This window comes from Xenopus tropicalis, chromosome 8 (assembly GCF_000004195.4).
Source record: "Xenopus tropicalis strain Nigerian chromosome 8, UCB_Xtro_10.0, whole genome shotgun sequence".
Classification (NCBI taxonomy): domain Eukaryota; kingdom Metazoa; phylum Chordata; class Amphibia; order Anura; family Pipidae; genus Xenopus; species Xenopus tropicalis.
Window position 1 is genome coordinate 113539639 of NC_030684.2, and position 15185 is coordinate 113554823.

At 43.5% G+C, this 15185-nt stretch overlaps 1 protein-coding gene across 3 annotated transcripts in view; it reads left to right on the forward strand.

Moving 5' to 3' along the window:
- The first annotated feature begins 9228 nt into the window (after positions 1–9228).
- Positions 9229–15185, forward strand: part of npas3 (neuronal PAS domain protein 3) — a 284441-nt gene continuing 278484 nt past the window's right edge. For all 3 annotated transcript variants that reach the window (XM_012968644.3, XM_012968649.3, XM_012968646.3), the window contains exon 1: positions 9229–9648. In XM_012968644.3, the coding sequence (XP_012824098.2) occupies positions 9509–9648 (140 nt within the window). In that variant the 5' untranslated portion in view covers positions 9229–9508. The remainder of the gene's footprint in view (positions 9649–15185) is intronic.

Here is a 15185-nt window from a genome sequence, read left to right on the forward strand (position 1 = left end):
GACAGTTGGTCTGCTTTGGGGAGTTTAAGCCAGCCTACACCTTCCCACACCTATTCTAAATTGAATCTATAAATTAGATGTAAAAGATATCATGGTAATAACAAATGCAAGCCCAGTTGTTCTGTATTGCAGCCTGGAATGGTAGGTTAGCTCCTATTAACAGCGTAATTAACCAGATAATTGACATCAAAACTGTTAGCCCCAGGCTCAGTTACTAATTGCCATCATGCTTACTGGGGGATTGCCATTTGCACTAGATCCAGTTGTTGTGGGAAGCTGGTAAATGAGAATCAGAGACTTAAGTACGGGGCTGGAGTACAGCTGGCTATACACCGGCCGGCCCTTTTAGTAGTCAGACCAGTTGGGCTATGGGCTAAGTGAATGATTATTACACAAGGTGCTTTATCGGATGAATTACTTTAAACACATTCATTGGATGAAGTAGGATTGTCTGTCTCATCCCTGAGATGACAGGTAAGTAGTATGGTCAAAACCAGCCAAACTACCCAAACTAATTCTGTGCCAGAATACCTAGCTTACAGCTCACATGGTTAATAAGGCAGGTCAGTGGGTATAGAACAGTTACAGAACCAGACACAGTGGAATTTTAGAATAATGGGGAAAAATACATCAAGTAAAAAAATTACCCTGTAATCTACAAATACTATTGCTATTTCAGCTATGGGTCTGGATACAAAAATAGCTTCCCTAAACAGTTAGGGATCTAATACAATAAAATGTTTTGCTGTAAAGGAGAGCAACAAGTATAAGGTCATATATTAAAACAACACTAAACCAAATTTTTGGTCGTAGAAAACAGTCAATCTGGTATAATTAGAATCAGTTTCTGAACAATCTAATTTAGACTGATGTACAATAAGAGTGATCATTCTGTAAATACTTTGTAAAGTAATAGCCATAGCCTTCTATGGGATCTGGGAGAGAGGTGAATTCTGGGCTTTATAGTTTAACCCTAGGTGGGAGGGTTGCAGATGGAACATATGAAGTGTGGTGTACACATACCAGGCAAGTACAATGCTCTGCACCAATGTGACAAACAATAACCATGAAACCCTTGCACACACTCACACACAAACTCACACACACACACACACATACGCACTCACATACACACACACACACAAGCAGAAATTGGTCAGTTGAAATGTCTCCCTCTGCAGCTGTCAAGGGATTAACGCCTGGAATTTCTTTGTCAATGTGGAATCGGAGCTTGATACAAAGTTGGATTACAACAGGATCAAAACCACTGACGGGGTGCAAAATGATGCCAAGTGCCCTGTAATCAGAAAAAAGAACCTTAACCCCTTCATGTATGCACTGAACTAGACAAACCACATTGCCTTGACTCATCTATATATGGGGCCCTGCGGAGTGGGGGCAAATTGTATTTAGAAGAAACTCCACCCAAAATGTTTCCTTTTCTAAGCAACTCCCCATCATATGTTAATTACACATTTTCAGTGGACTTATTGGCACATGTAATTGCTTATTGATCTGTCTGGCTGTTTTTATTTTCTACACTACTGGTTTTGACTCTTTATACAATGTAGCAGAAGCCATCATATTAAAAGAGCTAGAGTAGAATAAACTTCTGCTACAATGTTTCAAGAGTCAGAACAAATGGACTGAAAGAGATACACAAATACACCTTTCAGTTGCAATTTCACACATATTAAAACTTTTTACATTTTTCTAATACATGTATGCTAGAAAGTGGCTAAGGATGATATTTTCTTTTAGTATGCAGAACAGTTTATGGGTGGAGATCCTTTTTAATAGAACAATTTATCACTTTTCTTTACTTAAAAAATAAAGACACAGCAACCAGGTCTGGACTGGGCTTTAAAATAGGTCCTGGAAACCCACTAAATAGGGACTGTCTATGGCAGGGGTCCCCAACCTTTCTTACTCGTGAGTCAAAGTCAAATATAAAAAGACTTGGAGAGCAACACAAGCACCATAAAAGTGCATGGAGGAGCCAAATAAGGGCTAAGATTGGCTATTAGGGAGCCTCTATGCACACAAAGCTTACAGGGGGCTTTATTTGGTAGGAAATCTTGTTTTTATTCAACCAAATCAAACATAACTACCTGGTTTGGGGGCACTGAGAGCAACATCCAAGGGGTTGGGGAGCAACATGTTGCCCCCGAGCCACTGGTTGGGGATCACTGGTCTATGGCATCTTACAGCAGCCCCTCTGGCATTTGAGAACCCACAGATTGCCAGTCCGGGCCTGACAAGAACATGCCTCCAATGGAATATGTTTCACCCTTTTTATGGTGTGGCTTTAAAGGGAAAAACTGTAGTTGGTCCGCATCTCTTATTCATACTACTATCTGGTTGCTTTCTGCATGTGAATGCAATTGAAAGCAATATTTCCTCAGTCCCTTTCTGGTCTCTGGTTCTGTTCTGCAATTTGTCACAGTTAAGGCGGCCATACACGGGCCAATTGTAGCTGCCAATATCAGTCCCTTGGACCGATTCGGCAGCTTAACGGCCCGTGTAGGGGCAGAAAGACGGCCATACCCGACCGATATTTGGCCTGAAATTGGCCAGATATTGATCGGGTAGGTTAAAAGATTCAGTCAGATCAGGGACCGCATCGGCACGTTGATGTGGTCCCTGAACCGACTGTGCCATTGCCGCCGTTAGCCTACATTTTCCCGATATCGCCCACCCATAGGTGGGGATATCGAGACAAGATCCACTCACTTGACGACCTCACCAACGTGTATGGGCACCTTTAAGCAGAAACCAGTTGTCCACCATGTCTGTTGATTTCTGGCTGGTTTCTGCTATACGGTTTCAGGAGACAGGGAATATAAGCAGCCAGGCAAATACTGCTTTAAATTGCAGTTACATTTAGAAATAACTTTAAAACATTGCTCATTTTTAACCAATGTATAAGGCAAACATAATATACATGCATACAGTGCATTCACACTGAAGCTTAATAAAAAATGTGGTTTTAATAAACACAATGAGATTAAAATCTTGTTTAAAGAAAGGCCGGACTGGGATTCAAAATAGGCCCTGGCATTCCAAGTACACAGAGGCCCAAACAGCCCCACCAGCCCAATAAATAGTGAGTGTCTGTGGCATCTTACAGCAGCCCCTCTGGCATTTGCCAGAATCCATAGATTGTCAGTCTGGCCCTGTTTAATTTCCCCTTTAAGCTCCTTCAGTTGAATAGGGAGGTAAAATGATCAAAGTAGGATATTTAAAGGAACAGTAACTCAAGAATGTTATTCTTATATGAAAGATTATGTTTAAACATTCATATTCATGTGTGCCAACTCACAGGTTCAGCAACTCAATAACAATAATGATGCAGGCCTTTAAAGGAGCAGAAAAGTCATTTTGGCATTTTACTGCCAATAGATTCACCACATTAGTGCCACCTAGAACACTATATTTATTCTGCAGAAAGCTTTACCATACCTGAGTAAACAACTCCTTCCGTTTGTTTAAGATAGCAGCTGCCATTTAAGCTTTGTCTTCATAGCTTCCTGTTGTACATATAGTGGCTGGTAGCTCAGATCACACATTCCTAAGGGTGGGGGGAGTGAGTTTTATTAATTGTTATAGGAGGGGGGAATTGTGCAGACTCAGGCCCCGGGAATGAAGGATGTTTTTGAGAGAGGAAGTCAGATACCCTAAGAACATGTTTACAAAAAAGAAGACAAGAAATCCTAGGTTTCTTTTGATAGAGGACTGAGTGCAGCGTTTCTGTGAGTGCTTATGGCTGTATTTACATAGACCTTTCTGATAAAGCTTATTTTAAACTTTAAAGTTGTTAAAGTTGATGCAGTTCTCCATCTTGGATCTTGTTAGGTCATCTTTTCTGTGTTTGTAACTGCACATGCTCAGTGTGTGCTGGCTGCTGTTGAAAAGCTAAGCTTAGGGGCCACAGCATATAATCAAAACATCAGTGGAAAGTGAGGATACATCTGTCATAGAAACAAATGCCACAGGGCTGATTATCAATCAATTTCTTTGCAGAATTGTTGTGGTTCCCGTGCTGCCATGTACTGTGATCTGAATTAATTACTAACCAGTCTGCTATCATGAATGTTATATTGTATCTATACTGTATATAGTGAGTGGCCCCTAAGCCCAGGCAGCTGGCATTTGCCCACAGCATGTGCTTTGAATCAGCAACTACTGGGGGCATCTTGGTAGGCACAGATATTCACTGTTAAAGGGCTGTGCTTGCCTTGGGCTGGTACAGAAGCCCCAGATTTTAGGTGTAGCATTTCTAGCTTATTATTTTGTTGAGCTTTGCTTCTCCTTTAAATGGTATGAATTTACCTGTGCTGCTTATCAGCAGGGTCACTTCTGCTTGTGACATGAATAGCAATATGGAAGGTTTATGCCAGTAAATTAAGAGAGACAAGGTAAATCCCTTAAAGCACTACATGTAAAACACGCTATGCAATATCTCATTATATACAGTAAGACTTATATGTATTTGTAGTCCTATAAGTAACTGCCTTTGGTGCATTAATATCCGCCCCTCACATTGCAGCTCAGTGCCGTGTCGGTGCTCCAGAGTACATAACTGATTCCTAACACAGAATATCTCAGTGAATCTTTTGCACGTTACATACTGACCTCTGGACCCTGAATAATGACTTACCCTGCCTGTCATCTCATATAAGGGGCCATTACAGATGCCTGGAGTTAGGCGGATTCAGGCATTAGGGAAGTACTGTTTATCTAATAAATATAATGGGTTTCAGAGACATGAGGAGAAGGAAAGCGATCTGTATGTTTATATTAGAAAAAAAAGTCTGACAAATAGGGAAGCAATGGATGGATGGCAGTGAATTAAAAGGAATACTCAGACCTTGTCCCCCTCCCCCAAGGGGATTTGCAATGTATACATTCACTTCTATGAATGAAGTGGTTAATTTAATGATGGATGTATTACATATCTAAAGTATGGTTATATACCAGACAGGCCCAAAGAGGATTCATTCCCATGAGTTCCAGCTATCGGTGCAAATGCTCATTATATGTCCATGGCAAAATGCCAAGGAATGGAAGATTCAATTTATTGGCTACTGAGCTAGGGCACAACAATGGTGCTAGGGCAGGAACATTTTGGGGTCCCAGCCCCAGTGTCCAGATGTGTATTCCTCTATCATCCAACTACAAACGGGGTCAGTCATGTCAACTGTGGGCACAATTTGGACCATTTTAAGGCCCCCCTAGCCTGGATCTTGCTGACTGACAGGCACAGGGGCTCCGGGGCTGGGTGGAAAAATTGTTTCTGTCTCTCCCTTTTAACTGCTCTCCCTTGGCCTCCAGCATTTTATTATGCAGTTAGGGCCAAACGAATTTCATGATACACTGTGGACCCAGGCCTATTATTTTCTGGTAGCTGTGGGCAATATTAACATAATGTGGGGAGTAACGTCACAGTCTAATCTTGCAAGACTATGGCGAGCTATTCTGAGTGGGGCAGTTGGCACTGGGAGGTATGCCACAGTGTACCACACTGTGACATACCTCAGAGTTCCAGCTGCCCCATTCAGGATAGCTTCCATGGTAGAGGGGTCTGATTTGGTCCAAACAGTTCAGTCAGCCTGGATCTGTCAACAACCCCCAGCACTCTCTGACAGGCACTACCTAGTTGCTAGGGTACCTCTTTAACAACAACAAAAAGACTAAAGGTGCCCATACATGCACTGAACCTTGTTTGTACGATATTTGGTGTATGTATGGAGTGTTGACGAGGCGACTGATATCGCAAAACCCTTGAATATCGGCCGTCTCGTCTATCAAGCAAGTCTGAAAATTTTGATTGGGCTTCTTTGAAAAGGTGATCGAACATCACCTATTTGTTAATGCTAAGGGGTAAAGAAACGTAATTGTTTCTACCTGCATATCTGACGATTCAGCTCTTATTGTTAGTAGAGTGGACGAACAATCTTTCCTGCAACCGTTGGTCGCTGGAATGATTGTTATTGCAGTGAGTATGATCTCTGTCTAAAGCCGGCCATACATGTTAAGATTTTTCTCTCCTTAACGACCAATTGCAGTGTGATCTGACAAATCTGTCAAATTATGGTAAGGGTAGTGGGCACCAATTGATTGTACATCTATCGATTTTTCATCTGACATTGATCAGATAATCGACTGGGCAGGTTTGAAATTTTCATCGTTAACAATTAAATTTGCCCATTGTCCAGTTGTTTGTGGGACCAAGCAGCTAGGACGTTTTCCTGGCTTCGACTAGGCGATATTGCTTGAAATGGTCATCTTTATTGATGGACAAATATTACTTTTAAACGATCATTTCAGGATAATCTTGGTCCTTCGATAACAAAAAGATCTTTTGAAAATCTTAATGTGTATGGCCAGATTTGCAAGATTCTGGAGGCAACTGATCTAGCATTAAAGGAAAGCTGCACAGCCCTGGGAAACGGCTTCAGGGTTCAAGTGGTTGCAAGAGACAAGAAAATGGGGACAATAGTCTGCAGAATTGTCCCAATGGTCTGAGAAATCACTGCATGGCCCTGGGGAACAGTCGCATGGGGAAGATCGGCCAGTTACGGTGTCTGAAATCCTCCGTTAGGTAATAGAGATGTGTGTCACAACGGCACAAAGCAAAATTAGATTCCCTGTAACTAAAGGGTGAATAACAAGAACAAACAAATATAACTAGTGAGGTATTTACTATGAAGCCAGGGTGATAACTGGGCAGGCTGGAAAGTAACAAGAATCATGCAGCATCACAGCTAACTAACAGGGGTATGAAGAAATATCTTAGCTCAAGCATGGGTTGGGGGGGGGTTACACATACTTTCTGTTTCTCCATTGTCCCAGTGGCAGTCCGTTAGGCCACATCCCCCTTTCCCCAGTAGCCCATTAATAGCCTTATTACATTTATTTTATCTGCTTTCCGGGCCTGGGGATACACAGCCACTTCCGTACAAAGAAGTATGCACAGCTGGTGCCCTGGCAGTCTGGGGAAGGCACTTTATGTGGCACCCTGCACTGAGGGACATACACCGTGTATACTGAAATGGCCAAATATACTGTGTGCAAAGGGGTTGGTATTTAAACAGAAAGCACGTTTGATGTTGTACAATGAATAAAGAGCAGAGCATATACTGTACATATGTATGGAAAGTACAAGGCAGCAGGCAGTGTAGTAAATATGTATTTTACATTCCTTGCAAATATAACTGTGATTATACAGCAACCATATACATAAGGTTGCCTACAGTGCAAGTGCGTGGGATTTAATTAAGGATAAATGTACAATAAGTCACCATGCAAACAAAAGAGCAGGCAGGTTATAATTATACAATAGAAACACATTAGGTTCAATGGGTGCATAGCATACAGTGTTGCAAGCATTCTGTGTGTACATGAATAAAGTGTAGAGGTTTGGTGTTTAATACAACAGTGCTACTCTGCTATGTAGTCTATGCATGTGTTAAAGTCCAGGATAAACACACACTTCATGAAACACTATACAAATAGAAATATACAAACATATATACAAAGCTGCAGTATGCTAGGCAGTGCAAGTATATGTGTGCTGTGTAATACAGTGATTCCCTTCCCAAACTGTGGGGGACTCAAAGCAGAGGGTGCAGGTGGGGGCCCAGCCTGAAGGCCACTTGAGGGATATTTACTGCCCTAGGTATTCCTTTAATTATAGCAGGGGGAGGTGAAACCATGATTTCCCATATACCTTATATGACATATACCTAAGAGGGAGGGATGCCCATTAACCAAATGTTAGAACACAAGAAGGTTGGCTTGGACCCAAAAACTCCCAGTATGCAGGTACTTCTATGTGTACAGCTTGTTATATGTAGCTACACAGTGTAGTACACAGGTTGGTGCTATACAGTTCATTTGTCTACACAACAGCAAACATGTACTTGTACTGTTTATCTAGAGCTAATATATCAGATTCAGGGCAGAATTGTGCATACAGAGCCCATTGTGCATAGAGTATATTTCTCATGAAAGTGTGCGAACCCAGCGCAATCCCGCAATGGAAGTCTGAAGTGTGTATACAAAATAGGAGCGAGTATACCCAGCGGCACAGCGGCTGTATGTAACGTTCCGTGTGTTCGATTCCTCACAATGTTGTATACAGACAGTGGCGGTATATACAACGGAATAGCATCGGTGTGCAGACGGTAGTACACAAAGCCCATTGTGTGTATCCGGTGTGGGCACAGACAGGCTGTAGTGTCGGTGGGTAAAGTGGGCAGAAAGTGTGTGGGAGAGTGCAGTGTGAGTGGGAGAGTAGCCAGTGAGTGTGTGGGAGAGTGCAGTGTGAGTGGGAGAGTAGCCAGTGAGTGTGTGGGAGAGTGCAGTGTGAGTGGGAGAGTAGCCAGTGAGTGAGTGGGAGAGTGCAGTGTGAGTGGGAGAGTAGCCAGTGAGTGTGTGGGAGAGTGCAGTGTGAGTGGGAGAGTAGCCAGTGAGTGTGTGGGAGAGTGCAGTGTGAGTGGGAGAGTAGCCAGTGAGTGTGTGGGAGAGTGCAGTGTGAGAGTAGCCAGTGAGTGTGTGGGAGAGTGTAGTGTGTGTGGGAGAGTGTAGTGTGAGTGGGAGAGTGGCCAGCAAGTGTGTGGAAGAGTGCAGTGTGAGAGTGGCCAGTGAGTGTGTGGGAGAGTGCAGTGTGAGTGGGAGAGTGGCCAGTGAGTGTGTGGAAGAGTGCAGTGTGAGAGTGGCCAGTGAGTGTGTGGGGTGAGTGTGAGAGTGGCCAGTGAGTGTGTGGGAGAGTGCAGTGTGTGTGGGAGAGTGCAGTGTGAGTGGGAGAGTGGCCAGCGAGTGTGTGGAAGAGTGCAGTGTGAGAGTGGCCAGTGAGTGTGTGGGAGAGTGCAGTGTGAGAGAGTAGCCAGTGCGTGTGTGGGAGAGTGCAGTGTGTGAGAGTAGCCAGTGAGTGTGTGGGAGAGTGCAGTGTGAGTGGGAGAGTGCAGTGTGAGTGGGAGAGTGCAGTGTGTGTGGGAGAGTGCAGTGTGTGAGAGTAGCCAGTGAGTGTGTGGGAGAGTGCAGTGTGAGTGGGAGAGTGCAGTGTGAGTGGGAGAGTGCAGTGTGTGTGGGAGAGTGCAGTGTGAGAGAGTAGCCAGTGCGTGTGTGGAAGAGTGCAGTGTGTGAGAGTAGCCAGTGAGTGTGTGGGAGAGTGCAGTGTGAGTGGGAGAGTGCAGTGTGTGTGGGAGAGTGCAGTGTGTGAGAGTGGCCAGTGCGTGTGTGGGAGAGTGCAGCGCACACAGTGGCGAGTGAATGCAGTGAGGCTGTAGCGCACTGTAGTCCCCTGTCACTAGTTGCAGGCTCAGTAGTAGCAGCAGCTGCTCACTAGGAGGATGGTGTGAGTGCAGCAGCCTCTCTCCCTCTCTCTCTCCTCCTCTGTCTGTCTCCCTCCCTCTCTCCCCGGCCCACTGTGCCGGATGGTGTGCGGGGCTCCCCGGGCAGGGGATGTGATCTGCCCGGGCACAGGAACACAGCGGCCGGCGCGATGATCAGGATCTTCCCGGACTTCAGCGTGCAGGTGACGGCGGCTCCGGGGGCTCCTCCCGAACCCGGGGCGGCCAGGAGCGCTGGAGCCAACGGGAGCCACCAGCATAATGTGCCCGGGGTCAGCTCCTACCAACAGCGGTGAGTGTGCGGGGTCCTGAGGGGGGGTCGGGGCTGGAAGTGTTCTAGGGAGACGCATGGGTATATAGGGGCTCAAGTGTGGACTCTCTTCAGGAGGGAAAGCTGAATTGCTTTCTGGAGGGTCGTATAGGTGCCAATATATATAGGTGCCATTATGTATAGGTGCCAATATGTATAGGTACCATTATGTATAGGTACCATTATGTATAGATGCCAATATATATAGGTGCCATTATGTATAGGTGCCATTATGTATAGGTGCCAATATGTAGGGCCCGGGGGCACAGCGCTGCTGGCTGGGGAAGGCACCCCCACAAGTATCAGCCCTGGGGCTTGGGGTTTCTATATGATATGTTCCTTTATGTGCTGCCTGTGGCTTTGTGTGATAAGTAAATGGCAGGTAATATGTGGCTGTAAGAGAAAGGCTGAAACTTACTGGAGGTGCTGTATATGTGACATACTGAAATAACAGGTGCCATAAACTTCCATAACTGAGCTGCTTGGGCTGCATAGTTTGTAGAGAGGGGCATGGGGAGGGCATTGTGAGAACTGCCTCATGGCTCCTTAAATAAATAGATATTATACCAATGATAAGCTTGTTGTGTGCTTCCTGGGCATTTTCTTGCTGTATTGGTCTTTTAGGTGGCTACTTGAGTTTCAGTGTATGAACACAAGGTTTGTGTGAAAGGACACAGAATGAATCCCAGTGTAGGGAGACAGGAGGAAATTATTCTGGGGAGGAAAGTTTGGTGGTAGAGAAGCACCTACAATGGGCACATTGCTCATTCCATGTCTCTACATAGTGCCAGTGCAATAGGATATCGGCAGTCCCACCCATTCACCTTGGGGAACTCCTAGTTGGTGTGCCATTAGCTCCAGAAACTTCTAACCAACAGGTCCTTTGGTGAAACTGGCATGTCAGACACTTGGCTGTGGTGAGTGTGGGGGAGATGCAATGGGGGTATGTAGACTGAGTAAATTGAGTAATATGTTATGTATCTTCAGACCATTCCAGCAGGGGGACCTGACTAGCAGAATAAGGGGTATATGTTGCATAGGGTGATACATTATTGTGTGTAAGCTATTAGGGTATGCATAGAAATGGAATGTATATTATGATTCAACGTTCTGCCATTAGTAGATTCACTGTGTGGCTAGAGATTGGGCCTAATTAGCCACAACAGAGGGCCCATTGTGACATTACCAAGGATATCTACATTTATTGCATTGGGTTTGGAGGAAATTTTGTATTTCAGTTAACAGTTTGATATAAATAGGTTCAGGTACCTAACTGCACACTTACAGTGTATTTGACATAGTGGGGAGATGTTCTATCAATATTGCCCTTTTGCAAGGGCTGTTTCCATAAAATAGATTCCCTCTTAGTCTGTTCAAAGGAAAAGACAGCTTGCAGCAACTGTAGGTGACTTCTATTTACATTTTTTTGTGTTTTATATATGTTTGTCCATAGCGTATAAATTGCCATTTTGGCTTGTGCCCTGCAGCCAGTGTAAAAGTAGAAACTCCAGTGTAGAAGCAGAGCTCTCCTCCCTGTAAACCTCCCTCACTTCTACCCTACAACACCAAGCAGTGTTCATGCAGAGCGTTCATCCCATAAACACTCCCTGTTTTTCCCATGTAGACAATGTCGAGAGTTACAGTACCAGTGGCACTCTATTCTGTCCTTCAACATGTGTAAAGGCAAAGCTCACTTCCCAGTTAATCTTGAGTTCTCCAGCCCTCAGACCAGGGCAGAACAAGTGCTCCCCTATCAGTCAGTCTACTACAGCTGCTGCTGGAGAGTTAGAACATTCTTTCTATTCACTCTCGATTTCTTCTGTTCTGTATGGAGTGAATGTTGTGAGCTGTGTAGCCAGCGGCACTCATTTTCCCTTGCCCTGCAGCCATGGATTGGAGCTTTTCTCCCAGTAACTTTCTCCTACCCAGTAGCCAGTGGAGAACCACAGTAATTCTCATTCTAACTCTCCCTTTTCCTCTGTTCTGCAACCGGCATTGAATTATTGCTCTCGCTCTCTCCAGTAACCCCCACCCTTTTCTTCTGACCTTGATTCAATGTAGAATTAACCGCCCGCTACAAGTAGCCCGACACTCACTTTCAGACATTGCATAATGAGACTTCTCCTCCCAGTATCTCTGTTACTCTCTGCTGCCCCGAAGCCAGTGTTGCACCTGCAATCTTCTCTGTGTTGCCTGGTGCAGAAAAATCACTTTCCTTTTAAAGATCCATCCTTGTTTCAGTCTTACAGCCTTTGTAAAGCAGGGTTGCTTCCCACAGTAACTCTAACGCCAGTATCTACACTTGCCCTGCAGCTAGTGTAGATAAACCCGAGTCTCCCCAGTACCTCTCCATCTCTCGCTATCTGCCACCTCATGACCAGTAACTCTCCCCCTCTCCTGTACCAGCGCTCTCTTTCCTTTCATGCTTTCCTCTGCTGGATCAGAACTCTTTCCTCAGTCATTCCTCCTCTCAGTCAGGTCCCAAACCGTGCAGCGCTAATTGTGACTCCCTGCTGCTTTCAAATATTGCCAAATCAGAATTCTACCTTTATATCACATTGCTGAAACACAGCAGTTAATTTGGATCCTTGCCACAAACTCCCACACCTTCCCTTTCCATGTATCAAAAGAACTTGTTCTCAACCTGTATTTTAATCCCATCTGTTGTAAGGCCAGTAACTAGCTGTCCCACCAATGTACAACCTGATTTCATCACATTCTAATGTACGTATAATTATGGTTTATCTTCAACAAAAGCTCTTGCCATTGAGCCAGTGTTTAACTAGTCTTTCCCTTCTCCAGACCAGATCCCGAGCTTCTCATCCTTGGGTAACTATTCCCTTTCACAGAGACACTGTAGGACCAAAGGCTTTCTTTTAGTTACAGCGGTATCTCAGCTGAACTTCAGCCAGCATGGAAGTGTCTGTAGAATTGCCACTAATTTGCTCCTGTATTGTGCCCAGATAATAACAAGAAGTTTCCACCTAGTATCTTTCTTTTTCTGCAGCCCACCTGCCTATACAGAGACAGTGTAGCCTACTCATTACCTCTCCATTGCATTTACTCTGTCCCTTCACCAAGTGTTGAGAACAGATGTCCTCCTACCATCAACTCACCCTTTCTCTGCAGCCAGCTTGTGATTTCCTTCTTATTCCCTACCCTGCAGCCTTTGCAGAGCCCAAGCTTACCTTCCAGTAACTGTCCTGAGCTCTAGTGTTCAACCAGAGCTCTCCATGGTCTCCACTCACTACTCCACACTACTCAAGTCCATTAGCCAGTGTATCACCAGAGCTCCCTTATTAACCTCCCCCATTCATGCCTTGTTGCCATTGTATAATTAGAACCATCCTTAGTAACTGTCTCCACCCTTGCCTTTCAACAACTGTATTACCAGAGCTATACTCTATAACTGTCTGCGGTAATGTCTCTAAGCCAGTGTATTACCAAGACTATACCTGTAGCTCTTTCGCCTGCAGCCGGTGTTTAACCAAAACTCCCCGCCAGTAACTTTCTGCACTTTAGTCCTGCAGTCTAACGCCAGTGCTCTCTTGTAAGTAACTTCCTCCTTTCCTGTCTATTAATTATAATAGAGTTATATATTTACTTCTAGTAATTGTCTCTTCTCATGTATTAAAGCTCTCTCCCAGTCACATATCCTCTGTAAAAATGGGTTCTCACCTTCCAGTAATGTATTTACCTGCACAGCCACACTAAAGAGACTTATTTTCCTAGTTGGTAACTCTGATGACTCCTGCCATGTACCCAGTGCAAAAACGTTCCTTTCGGCAGAGCCATATCCCTCCCTGCCGAGCAGAACCAGCGCTCAGTCTAACGAGTCTCCTCTTTTTACCAAGCAAACACCTTAGAACCTCAGGGCCAGATGTCTCTAGGAATCCGGTGCATACTTGCACTCTCATGAGACTCCTACGTGATCTTGTAATGCAGAGTGTGTTGCAGGCATTAGACAAATAATTCATTAATAGCAGAAAATGGTTAAATACATAGACAGGTGATAGACAAACTGGTAGACGATAAATAGACAGATATGTGGCATTTACATCTGATGTAATTCTTCTGAGGAATGAACATTTCTGTACATGTGCTAGTAGCCTTGCATACAGGGCACTCTATGTATATACAGTTTTAAGTGTATTATTATCACATTCAGTGTATCTGTCTGCCCTCATTACACATCAGTACAAGTGCCTGTAACTGTCTGTCTGTGTCACTCGGTGTCACTCCACCCATCTATCTGGATGTCTCTGTGACATTGCTGGAATTTGTTAGGAAGCCACTTTTTCCCACCAGCATGACCCATGTCTGTAGTCTATAGCCTTATATTACCAGGATAGACTTGTGGAAATCATATACAGAGTTTACTGGGACATCTAAATCTAGAAAAAAAAGATAAAAAAATAACATTTTATAGGAAACAGACAGACTCTCAGTGTTCAAAGCTCGGTACCAGTGCCTATATTTGTAACTAGCAGGTGTGTATCTATTTAAAGGCATACGGATTGGTATTGGTAATGTCAATTATGAGTCATATCTTTTATTAACTTAATACGGATGCACAGAAATGCAGATGTGGATCATGCTTCTTTTCTGCTTATTACTATCCCATATATGTGATACATCACATTTACTGAATAACAACAATGTAATGCAATAAATAATACAGTTAGTATTGATTATTATGCATAGATATTTCCACACGTATAGTGGATGTTTGAAATGCATTTATCTTATTTAGGTTTCTGTTTCTTTGTATCTCACCCAAATTGTGTGTGTGTGTGTCTAAATCTTTATATACTACATTTTACTTTTCTGGCTTATATTTATATAATAGATATATACTAGAATTATATATATATGTATGTATGTATATATATATAGTTGTTCTTTCTTTCTCTGAGTCTGTCTGTCTGTGTCTGTCTATCATCTATCTGTGTCACATTCCTACAAACTAAGATCATATTTTGCTTGAAAGGGAAAACTCTTGTGCTCCAAAGGTTTCTTATTGAATATGATTATTTTATAATATATATATATATAATATATATAAGGAACAATGTTTTCTGAAAGGATCTTAAAAGATATACAGATCCTAACAAGAAGCTCCATGCTATATATGCATTTTATGCTCTGTGAGGCAATAGCTTTATTATTTACATACAGGGGCACAAACACACACACACACACGTGTATATATGTACATTACATACATAAACATGTTTAACTCTCACACTTACTTCCAGATACACATAAGTACATAGCATGGTAAAGAAAGTAATTAATATTTCTGCTTTAGGAAGAACTCTTACATGCTGTAAGTAGGAAATCTCCCCAGACCGAGTTGCACATGTATAAATTGTGCTTCGCTCCTATAAACCCTGCCAGTATATTTCTATTATAGCCTTTCTATGAGATTCCTAGTTGTTGGCCTATTATGAGCAATTTCGAAGGCATTGCAAGTATCTCTCCATCCCAGTCTGTGCTTGTGATTGAAGCTCTAATAC